The sequence below is a fragment of the Rhinatrema bivittatum genome, chromosome 7 (assembly GCF_901001135.1).
Source record: "Rhinatrema bivittatum chromosome 7, aRhiBiv1.1, whole genome shotgun sequence".
Lineage (NCBI taxonomy): Eukaryota > Metazoa > Chordata > Amphibia > Gymnophiona > Rhinatrematidae > Rhinatrema > Rhinatrema bivittatum.
The window spans coordinates 308,604,246-308,616,291 of NC_042621.1; the positions used below are offsets into that span (position 1 = coordinate 308,604,246).

The 12,046-nt window shown below is 46.8% G+C and overlaps 1 protein-coding gene across 1 annotated transcript in view; it reads left to right on the forward strand.

The window, feature by feature from the left end:
- The window catches only part of LOC115096048 (BTB/POZ domain-containing protein 16-like), a 68,319-nt gene extending 64,244 nt beyond the window's left edge, over positions 1 to 4,075 (forward strand). The window contains exon 6 of the mRNA XM_029610564.1: positions 3,292 to 4,075. Within this exon, the coding sequence (XP_029466424.1) occupies positions 3,292 to 3,360 (69 nt within the window). The 3' untranslated portion in view covers positions 3,361 to 4,075. The remainder of the gene's footprint in view (positions 1 to 3,291) is intronic.
- Positions 4,076 to 12,046: the final 7,971 nt, after the last annotated feature.

Consider the following 12,046-nt stretch of genomic DNA (forward strand, 5'->3'; position numbering starts at 1 on the left):
GGACATGGGAGAGGCCTCTGGGAGCAGACTGAAGTTTAGACGGTACCCCTGAAGGATGACAGTAAGGACCCAGCCGTCCGACGTGATCTCTTCCCAGCGATGGGTGAAGCCAAGGAGCCTGCCTCCTATTGTGGGGGATCCAGCTTCAGGGGTATGGTCAATTGATTTCCCCTCCCTCACCGCCAGTCAAAAGCCCATGGCCAGGGCTTGCTGGGGCGCCGGCTGGGGTCTAGGCACTCGCTGTTGGCGAGGGCGGCCCCTGGAGGTGTGCGAGCCTTGGAGGCCGGAGGATATTTCCTCTCCTGTAAAAAGGCTTTTGAGATCCTGGCCTGGGGGACTTCCTGGCCGAGGTGGGGCGTCAGAGGTGCTAGCGAAAAGCTGTTGAAGGGTGTCATGATGGTCCTTAAATTGTGCTACCACATTCTGGACTTTATCCCCGAAGAGGTTTTCACCTGTGCAGGGGAGGTCGGTTAGCCTTTCTTGGACCTCCGGGTGGAGGTCAGAGGCTCTGAGCCAATGCCCACCAAGGCTATGCGGGCCGCTGTCTCGAAGACATCGTAGGTGGAATGCACCTCATGCTTGCCAGCCTCTAGACCCAGTAAGTCAATGGCCAAGAGTGCCTCTTGCTGTTGTTGAGGCAGGCCCTCTGCGAAGTCCTGGACCCATTTTCAGAGTTTCCTGTTGTACTGGGTCATGTATAGCTGATAGGCGGCAATACTGGCCACCAACATGGCGCCTTGGAAAACCTTCCTGCCCAAAGTATCAAGCTCACTGTGCTCTCACCCCGGGGGGGGGGGGGGGGGGGAGGCGGAGGCATAGGTACGGAAGCATTAGTCCTTTGTTAGAGCGGACTCCACGACCACCGACTGGTGGAGGAGGTGCCTTTTCTCAAACCCCACAGCTTGTTGCATCAAATAGGTGCCATCAGTATGTCTGTTGACGGGGGAGATAGAAATTGGGTGTTCCCACATTTGGAGAAGGAGCTCCTTGAAGATGTTGTGGATCAGAACCACCACAATCTCCTTAGGAGCGTCGACGAACTGGAGTACTTCCAGCATCTTATGTCACACGTCCTCTTCTGTAAGCAGCTGAAAGGGGATGGCTTCAGCAATGGCCCTGACAAACCCTGCAAAAGACAAGTCCTCTGGGGTGACCTGCGCTGTTCCTCCAGTGGAGAGGGCTCCGAGAGGGGGTCATCTGTGAGGGGTATCAGTCCTGGGCTCTGACAGTTTTGGAGGCCTCGAGGGCACCGTGGGAACAGACAGTTCCCCTGGGATTGAGGGGATCGGAAGCCGCAAGAGCCTGAAAAAGGTTCGGTGAACTGTGGCCTGGGGAATATGGTACTGGCCACATCTTCCTCCTCAGAGGACCCGAGAACTGGGATCGCCCCGTAGGAGGGCATTGGTGGCCGTTGGGGAACCGAGAGCCCCTTGGACACCAGCTGCATCAGAAGTGTGCCCAAGAGGACGTCCAGACGCTCTAGCAGGGTTGTTAGCATCGATGGCGGAGGCTTGGGCACTGGTATGGGGGCAGTGACACCAGCAGCTCAATGTTTTGGATCGCTTTGAGCACTGTGGACTGCTTGGACTGCACCCTGCGGTCCAACTCCTCCTGAAAGTCCGTAGTGACCAGGACTGATGGAGGGGGATGAGGAGTCACCGGCTCTTCCTTGGGTCTCCGAGGTGGCACAGTGCCTGGCACCGATATCGGTGGGGAATGCCTAGGGCTACCGGGGGCATCGGAGGATGGGGCCTCCAATAGCTGGTGTCGCTTTGGTGGCCGCTTGGCAGCCGCCAATGCTGCACTGGGACTGGAGCCGTGTGTCGACGGCGACCAGTGGCGATGCTTGTGGGATCTTCCTCGGTGCTCAGCCCAGTCTTTCCCCGGTGCTGAGGAAGCAGAGGATCGCGATGACCAAGAGAGCAGTTTAATCACCGAGGATCTATCACCATTCCCGTGATCCTTAGAAGTACTGGCGATAGGAACAGCGAGGGGAAGTATGTCGAGAGACTCCCTGCATCATCTCGGCGTCAATGGAGCCGACGCAGGCATTGAAGGAGCAGACTTTGGGACCCCGAAAAGTTTGGTAACACAGACGACACCCATGGATGTCGTGCGAGGCCCCCAAGCAGAGGATGCAAACCTCATGCGGATTCGTGATAGACATGGTCCGCGGACATTGGGGGTACCGACGAAAACTGGGTGCTATGAAAAAAACACCCGGCGTGCGGTCAATGACGAGCAGTCACCGTGAGCCGAGGAGTTGGGGATCAACCGCAAAGCTGGAAAAAAGGCAATAACCTACCACACCGAGGAGGCACTGACCGCGAAGGGGGACCCAAGGACAACCAGGAAAAACCTGATACTGTGGAGAAAAATAAGAAAAAAAAGGAAGAGCTCCACAAACCGTGAGGCAACTGCACCGCGGAAAAGAAGAGACTGAAGGGGGACCTCGTGTGGCCGTGCAGATAGCAGCAGGCTGGGCATGCTCAGTGTGCTGGTCAAAGCTTCTAGAAACTTTGACAAAAGTTTTCTGTGCCGGGCTCCATCGGATAATGTCATCCACACGTGAGGACTACCATCCTGCTTGTCCTTAGAGGACAAAAGGGAGCGTGCTGCATTACTGCAGAATACAGTCTTCCACGAGAGGGAGACAGTGTCTCACACACATCCCTTCTCTGCATAAGGACTGCAGGCTCTGCTCTGCGATGAAAGGCACATGGATCACTGTATCTTCAGAGGGGGCTTACTACAATGGAAGGAAGCTTGATGAATATGCAATCACTGGGCATTAACAGCTGATTTGTCAACAGCTTTCAGTTTGTCCTCCATGTATATTCATTAGTCCATTTACATAGAGAGAGTCACTTTTGCATTTTGTCTTTTTTTTTTAATGCAATTAAAATAATTTCAATAAACTTGTCTTATCTTATAATCTGCCCCTTTCCTTGTCCCTAACATGGGTCCTTGATTCATAAAATATTCTGCCTCGGGGGAATCATTTCAACCAAGCATTTGTTAATAGTTCCCTTATTGCCTTTGCATATCTGACTTTAACTGCACAGTATTGCTCTTTTGCCCTATTTTCAAATTGCATTAAATGCAAAATGGACCATTACCTATACAAGAATGGACAGAAAATTAAAAGCTGTTTGCAAATCAGCTGTGACTATCCCGTATGATGGTCCTTTAACAAGACAGAGATAGCCATTGCAGTGAGGGGACAGTTGGTCAAGCTTGGTTACATGGAGCACTGTGACATACCGCTTTGTTTTCCTTTGTGCTTTTCAGATCCTGAAAGCACAAATAACGGCCGCTCCAATCTATGTGACCTTTGCCATTCTCTTTCCGCCATCTTGAGAAAGTAAAAAGGAGAACCTGCTACAACTAAACACAACCCCACACATTCCTTAGCCAAGCACCATTGTCTGTTTCTGACAGGAGGCCTCCGCGAGAGGGCGCGCTGCAGTACAAGGCACAAATTCTGGTACACAACAGAGAACTGAGAATCTGAATTAATAAAGTGCACCACTTCACGCTAACAGCTCTGACTAACTGCACCATCTCTTACTGCTTATTTTGCTGTGGCTCATGGGATAGTTACAGAGTCGGTCAGCCCTAGGAGTGGCAGGTGCAGGGGATGTTCACAGGGGTACAGAGCCCATCATCTCTAGGCCTGAAGGGCACGGGGCCAGGCACAAAGATACAGAGGGAGTAACCTTTAGGACTGGCGGGCTCAGGGGTCGGACACAGAGCCAGAGCCTGTCACCTCTAAAACTGGATTTCACAGAGAATACAGAGCCTGTCACTTCTAGGACTGGAGGGCTCACGGATACAGAGCTTGTCATCTTTAGGACTGGATAGCTCAAGAAGATGTGCAGAAGGATACAGAGCCTGCCACCTCTAGGTCTGGAGGGCATAGGGATGCAGAGCCTGCCACCTCTAGGTCTGGAGGGCATAGGGATGCAGAGCCTGTCACCTCTAGGTCTGGAGGGCATAGGGAGGCAGAGCCTGTCACCTCTAGGTCTGGAGGGCATAGGGAGGCAGAGCCTGCCACTTCTAGGTCTGGAGGGCATAGGGATGCAGAGCCTGCCACCTCTAGGTCTGGAGGGCATAGGGATACAGAGCCTGTCATCTTTAGGACTGGAGGGCATAGGGAATGCAGAGCCTGCCACCTCTAGGTCTGGAGGGCATAGGGATACAGAGCCTGCCACCTCTAGGTCTGGAGGGCATAGGGATGCAGAGGGCACAAGAGACAGGCTGGTTCTAGGCATAAGCACTGGCAAGTTAGATGCAAAGCATTGAAAGGAAGACAAAGGCAGAATTGGAAAAGAAGAAAAAAACTCAAAAACTTTTCCAGGTACATTCAAAGGAAAATGGGTAAACACAGATCAGTTGTTTATTCTTTCAAAAAGTACAAAGACTAGGGGACAAAGTTTCTAGGGGATACAAATAGGAGAAGATATTTCTTTATTCAATGCATAATTAGACTCTGGAATTTGTTTCTGGAGGATGTGATGAGGAAGTCAGTAAACATTATTAAGGTGGAGCTGCAGAAATCCACGGCTGTCTCAGGATAAGCATAAGAACATAAGAAATTGCCATGCTGGGTCAGACCAAGGGTCCATCAAGCCCAGCATCCTGTTTCCAACAGAGGCCAAACCAGGCCACAAGAACCTGGCAATTACCCAAACACCTAGAAGTTCCCATGCTACTGATGCAATTAATAGCAGTGACTATTCCCTAAGTAAACTTGATTAATAGCAGTTAATGGACTTCTCTTCCAAGAACTTATCCAAACCTTTTTTGAACCCAGCTACACTAACTGCACTAACCACATCCTCTGGCAACAAATTCCAGAGATTTATTGTGCGTTGAGTGAAAAAGAATTTTCTCCGATTAGTCTTAAATGTGCTACTTGCTAACTTCATGGAATGCCCCCTAGTCCTTCTATTATTCGAAAGTGTAAATAACCGAGTCACATCTACTCGTTCAAGACCTCTCATGATCTTAAAGACCTCTATGATATCCCCCCTCAGCCGTCTCTTCTCCAAGCTGAACAGCCCTAACCTCTTCAGCCTTTCCTCATAGGGGAGCTGTTCCATCCCCTTTATCATTTTGGTAGCCCTTCTCTGTACCTTCTCCATCGCAATTATATCTTTTTTGAGATACGGCGACCAGAATTGTACACAGTATTCAAGGTATGGTCTCACCATGGAGCGATATAGAGGCATTATGACATTTTCCGTTTTATTAACCATTCCCTTCCTAATAATTCCTAACATTTTATTTGCTTTTTTGACTGCTGCAGCACACTGAGCTGACGATTTCAATGTATTATCTACTATGACGCCTAGATCTCTTTCTTGGGTGGTAGCTCCTAATATGGAACCTAACTTCGTGTAACTACAGTTAGGGTTATTTTTCCCTATATGCAACACCTTGCACTTGTCCACATTAAATTTCATCTGCCATTTGGATGCCCAATCTTCCAGTCTTGCAAGGTCCTCCTGTAATGTATCACAGTCTGCTTGTGATTTAACTACTCTGAATAATTTTGTATCATCCGCAAATTTGATAACGTCACTCATCGTATTCCTTTCCAGATCATTGATATATATATATTGAAAAGCACCGGTCCAAGTACAGATCACTGAGACACTCCACTGTATACCCTTTTCCACTGAGAAAATTGACCATTTAGTCCAACTCTCTGTTTCCTGTCTTTTAACCAGTTTGTAATCCACGAAAGGACATCGCCTCCTATCCCATGACTTTTTAGTTTTCGTAGAAGCCTCTCATGAGGGACTTTGTCAAACGCCTTCTGAAAATCCAAATACACTACATCTACCGGTTCACCTTTATCCACATGTTTATTAACCCCTTCAAAAAAATGAAGCAGGTTTGTTAGGCTAGACTTCCCTTGGATAAATCCATGTTGACTGTGTCCCATTAAATCATGTCTTTCTATATGCTCTACAATTTTGATCTTGAGGATAGTTTCCACTATTTTTCCCGGCACTGAAGTTAGGCTCACTGGTCTATAGTTACCCAGATCACCCCTGGAGCCTTTTTTAAATATTGGGGTTACATTGGCCACCCTCCAGTCTTCAGGTACAATGGATGATTTTAATGATAGGTTACAAATTTTAACTAATAGGTCAGAAATTTCATTTTTGAGTTCCTTTAGTACCCTGGGATGCATACCATCCGGTCCAGGTGCCTTGCTACTCTTTAGTTTGTCAATCTGGCCTACTACATCTTCGTTGACAGGTTGACAGTGATTTCGTTCAGTTCGTCTGACTCATCACCCCTGAAAACCAACTCCGGAACTGGTATCTCCCCAACATCCTCACTAGTAAACACGGAAGCAAAGAATTCATTTAGTCTTTCTGCAATGGCCTTATCTTCCCTAAGAGCCCCTTTAACCCCTCGGTCATCTAATGGTCCAACCGACTCCCTCACAGGTTTCTTGCTTTGGATATATTTTAAAAAGTTTTTATTATGAGTTTTTGCCTCTATGGCCAACTTCATTTCAAATTCTCTCTTCGCTTGTTTTATCAATGTTTTACACTTAACTTGACAATGCTTATGTTTTATCCTATTTTCTTCAGATGGATCTTTCCATCTACCCCTTGGGATCCTGCCAGGTACTTGTAACCTGGATTGACCACTGTTGGAAACAGGACCTTGATCTGTCCCAGCATGGCAATTCTTATGTTCTTAACTAATTACATTCCACAGACCTAATCTGCAACTCCTAATTCCTGGGATGAGGTTATATAGATCTGCCTCAAGTTAAACAATAACACCACCACGAGGAATCTAAGTCAAACGCCAGTTTGTATTCTCCTTTTCCTCTCAGATGGTGACAAATGTGGCAAGGGGATGGTAACCAATAGTGGAGAAATATGCAAAGAGCGGGCTTCAGGCTGAAGCAGCAGTGCTTAACTGCTTTGTGTTTCCAAGAAGGCAATGGGTTAACCTGCAAAGAGTGGTGGTTTCAACCTTAAACTGCAGTGGTACAACAGGGTGACCTAGCCAGAGGGGTCAAGCACATAAGAGGTGACATGCTGGGTCAGATGAAAGGTGTATGGAGTCCAGCGTTCGGTCTCTGACAGTGGCCAGTATCCAAATGCATGCTGTCAGAGTCCCTGCTATCCTGCATGCTGCCAGAGCCCCTGCTATCCTGCATGCTGCCAGCCCCCTGCTATCCTGCATGCTGCCAGAGCCCCTGCTATCCTGCATGCTGTCAGAGTCCCTGGTATCCTGCATGCTGCCAGAGCCCCTGCTATCCTGCCAGAGCCCCTGGTATCCTGCATGCTGCCAGAGCCCCTGCTATCCTGCCAGAGCCCCTGCTATCCTGCATGCTGCCAGACCCCCTGCTATCCTGCCAGAGTCCCTGGTATCCTGGATACTGCCAGAGCCCCTGCTATCCTGCATGCTGCCAGACCCCCTGGTATCCTGCATGCTGCCAGAGTCCCTGGTATCCTGCCAGAGTCCCTGATATCCTGCATGCTGCCAGAGTCCCTGGTATCCTGCCAGAGCCCCTGCTATCCTGCATGCTGTCAGAGTCCCTGGTATCCTGCATGCTGCCAGAGTCCCTGGTATCCTGCCAGAGTCCCTGATATCCTGCATGCTGCCAGAGTCCCTGGTATCCTGCCAGAGCCCCTGCTATCCTGCATGCTGTCAGAGTCCCTGGTATCCTGGATACTGCCAGAGCCCCTGCTATCCTGCATGCTGCCAGAGTCCCTGGTATCCTGCCAGAGTCCCTGGTATCCTGCATGCTGCCAGAGTCCCTGGTATCCTGCCAGAGCCCCTGCTATCCTGCATGCTGTCAGAGTCCCTGGTATCCTGCAGCCGAATTTCCAAGCTCCTGTGCCAAATCTGCATAAAGATTCACACCTCGCACTACGCCAAAAATGATTTAAATTGAAAAACATTCACATTGTTTTTAAACTATATAGAATATAAATCTACCAAGTACAAAAATCAATAATTTATCAAGACATATATTACAAACTTTTAACTGTGAAACGTTACTTTTGTTTTAATTTATAAATGATGGATATTCTGCTTTCTGCCAGGTTTGGTCTCAAAGCAGACTACAGAAACTCAGATTTTGTTATTATTACGTGTGTTTTAGTGGATCCTTGGGTGCTGTGGAGATGACCATGCCCACAGGGAGGAGCCCCGTGAGGAGCCACAGCACTGGGCTAGACTCTATACACAAAACACCAGAATTGAACTCTTTTATTGTACAGCTTGAAGATAGCCACCGGGTGGCAGTGGTGAGTTGTAGTCTCAGGGACCTCGGCAGAGGGAGCCCTTCTCTCCCAGAAGATGTCAGGAGGTTCCGCAGCATGGAGTTACTGTGGATGAGACAGATGAGATATTAGGGTACTCACTAGGTGTAGCTGTTATGGATGCGATTCCACCAGATAGTTGTCGTAGGTACAGGCACTGAGGTGGGGAGAGCAGACCCTCGAGGAGCGAGTGCCTGTTCCCTGAATGGCACCTGAAAGAAAACAGAGGGCCCCTGAGGAATGGGTACCCAAGTTAGTAATTACACCCCGAAGGGCAGAAGGAGAGCTTCCTGCAGGCAAGCGGCAGAGTAGCGCAGACAGGAACACTTCATGTCCATTCGAGTCTTTGCCAACTCAGTGAGCTACAATCTTGAGAAGTAGATATACCCGGATGGGCATGACGTCAGCTGAGGGAACGCCCTCGAGGTTCGCGCCACTGGGCATACTTAGACGTTGGTTGCGTGCGTGCACCCTAGCAGGTACCTGGGAGGAGCAATGGCGTACGGCTGCACCATAGCCGTTCCGGGGACGCCAGAGAGGTCGGCTTGACGACGCTGCGGTAGCCATCTTGCCCAGGTAAGCGGGAGGAGCCGAGATAGGGGTGCAACAAGCGGGGCGAAGCCGAACGCAACAGATTTAAGCAGGTATTTAACAGAGTGCACCATTGTATGACATAAGGATGAAGAGTGGGAAAACTTTAATATTCCTTAGAAGCCGGCTGGGGAAAGGCCTGGTTGAATTCCCAGGCTTTTTTCCGGAAAGCGTATTATTTTTATTTATTGGTTTTATATACCATCATTCGGTAGAACCATCATAACGGTTTACAACTGAGTACAGCAGTTAAAAATACAATAAGTTCAAAATAACAGTAATACATTTAAACTTATAAACAAAGCTTAAATAAGTAAAAAGAAATATCCTTTACAATACATCTAGTTATCAGCTAGTTTGATTCCTCGAATGCTTTGGCAAATAGCCAGGTTTTCCAGCCTGATCGAAATGATTTCAGATTTGATTGTGTGCGTAATGGACCTGCTAGAGAAATGGCTCTGGCTCGAACATCTCTGAGGCGGGCAGTTCTTATAGAAGGGATGGTTAATAGCCTCTTACTGGCTGATCTAAGCTTTCTTCCTGGACACGTAGACGAATCGCTGCGTTTAGCCAATCTATTTTCTCTCCGTAAATTATTTTATGTGATAGACATAGGGCTTTAAATTCAATTCGCTGTTTTATCGGGAAACCAGTACAGGAGTGATATGATAGGATTTCTTTTTTCCTGTTAGTATTCTTGCCGCTGACGTTTGTAGTACTTGTAGGGGAGGCAGTGTTGAGGTGGGAAGGCCAAGTAACAGAGTTACAGTAATCAGTGTTGGAAAAGATTAATCATTGTAGTACTGTTCTGAAATCATTCACAGTTAGTTCTGGTTTTAGATGTCTCACAGTTAATAATTTATTGTAGCCATCTTTCACTTTTAATGTGATGTGTTTTTTAAGTTTAAGTTCGGTGTCCAGGAATACACCTAGGTCATGGGTGTAGGTTGCTAATTCAATTACGGAATTGAAATCATCTGCTTTAAAAGATGGGAGTTTGGTAGTGGGCATTTTTCTATCCAATAGTAACATTTCCGTCTTTTTTTATATTGAGGATAAGTTTCATGTGGTTTAGAAGAGTTTTTATTACAGCTAAGTACATGGATGTTGTCTTAAATGCTTTTTCAATGGATCAGGACTAAAAATTGTATATCGTCCACATAAATAAAGTCAGGCCCATGCCAGCCAACAGGTGACAATTTGGTAATATATAAATGTTAAATACCGTAGCGGACAGAGATAACCCTTTGGCACACTGGATTCCAAATTTATTTTCTTTGAGGTTGAATTTTGACTTCAAAAACTCTGTTGCTTAGATAAGATGAGAACCATTGCAGGGTAGTGTCTGCTAGACCAATTTCTGCAAGTCTGTCGATCAAATTGTTATGGTCGACCATATTAAATGCTGCTGATAGGTCTAGTAAAACAAGCCATTGTCAAAACCTCTGAGTATTGTATCGGATATTCTTAGTAATAAAATGTCAGTGCTTAAGTGTTTTCTGAAACCGTATTGTGCTGGATATAGGATGCTGTTATTCTCCAGGTGTTCGGTAAGTTGTTTCTGTAGCAATGAATGGGAGATTTGAGATTGGTCTGTAGTTATTTAGATCTGTTGGATCAAGGCTATGTTTCTTAAGTATTGGTTTTATTATTGGGCATTTTAGGAGATCAGGAACATTTCCTTCTTTGAGACAGAGATTAATTATAGGGGCTGAAATAATGTGAGCAATTGGTTTTAGTGCAGAGATGGAAATGCTATCTAAGGGATGTGGAGCAGGGTTAAGCTTTTTGTGCAGTTCAGTTTGGCAGAAGCTGAGCTGGACCTTTTGTGAGGAGCAGAGCTCTCTAGCCAGAGTGTAGAAGGAAAGGAGATGGGTGAGATACTCTGGGGCCTGTTTGTTCATATCATTTCAGGATGAAGCAGAAGATTTTGAATTTAATCCTGGTTTCAATCAGTAGACAAGCTGGGTGCTATATGGTCCAACAGTTTGGCCCCTACAAGATTTTGGCTGCCATGTTTTGCATAAGTTGGAGTCGTTCAAGCAGGCCTGGGAAATACCGTTCACAAGAGAGTTACAGTAATCTAAACCAGGGATGCTCAAACTGGTCTTTGGGGTCCCCCAGTCAGTCGGGGGTTCAGGATATATCTAATGAATATGCATGAGCTTTATTTGCATTCACTACTTATGTATGCAAATATTTCTAATGCATATTGATTAAAGATGTCCTGAACACCTGACTGGACCGGTTTGAGCATCCCCAATCTAAATAACCAGTGATTAGTGCATGGATAACCCATGCAGGTTGTAGTGACTGAAGGAGTAGCGTAGTTACCGGATCTGGCAGAGGTTTTTAAAAGATTCTCACTACTATAGAGATGTGGGCTTCCAGAGTGAACTTAGGATCAAGTTGGACCCCTCGGCTTCATACAGAATCTTTGAACTGGAAGTGGGTGCCAAGCATCCTTTTTATATTTTCTTGAGAAAGTCCCGTCATCTTTCCAAATATATGATTCTGTATGACAACAAAAAGGCCCTCAGCATCAGCAGCTTGTCATATTGTTAATTACCCAGAAAGATATCTGCACATATATTGGACATATGGCAAGAGACACAAAAAGGGGTTGAATTAGCAAAAACTGAAACTTGTCGGCACTCATCGAGGTTTCTTTGAATTAAAATGAATGCCTTCTCTGTCTGCTGTGACCAGCAATTGCAGACTGCCAAAACCCATCCAGGTCTTTTTAAATCACATTAGCAGGTGCAAGACCCTTTGCATAAAGAAGACATTCTTCCATAGGGACATCATCCAGAAGTTATATCAAAATCATCTTTGGTTTGAGAAGGATTTAAGATATCGCTAAGGGATCGAACATTCTGACTGCTTTCTCTGTCCACGTCAACTCCACCTTCTGCTCTTTCACTTTGGGATATGAAGACAGAGGATGGAGGGGAACAACTGAGAAAGCTTCCATGCAAGGTGTTTGTCAGAGAGAAAGCCGAGACTGAAGGCTGGCAGGCACGTTGCAGTTCAATTCAAAAGACTGATTTGACAGATGTGACAGCTTTCAGGAATTCTGATTCCGTGGCAAGAAGCTAATTATGCATTTTTGTATTCCTACAGCTACAAAACCAGGAGGTAGCAGCACT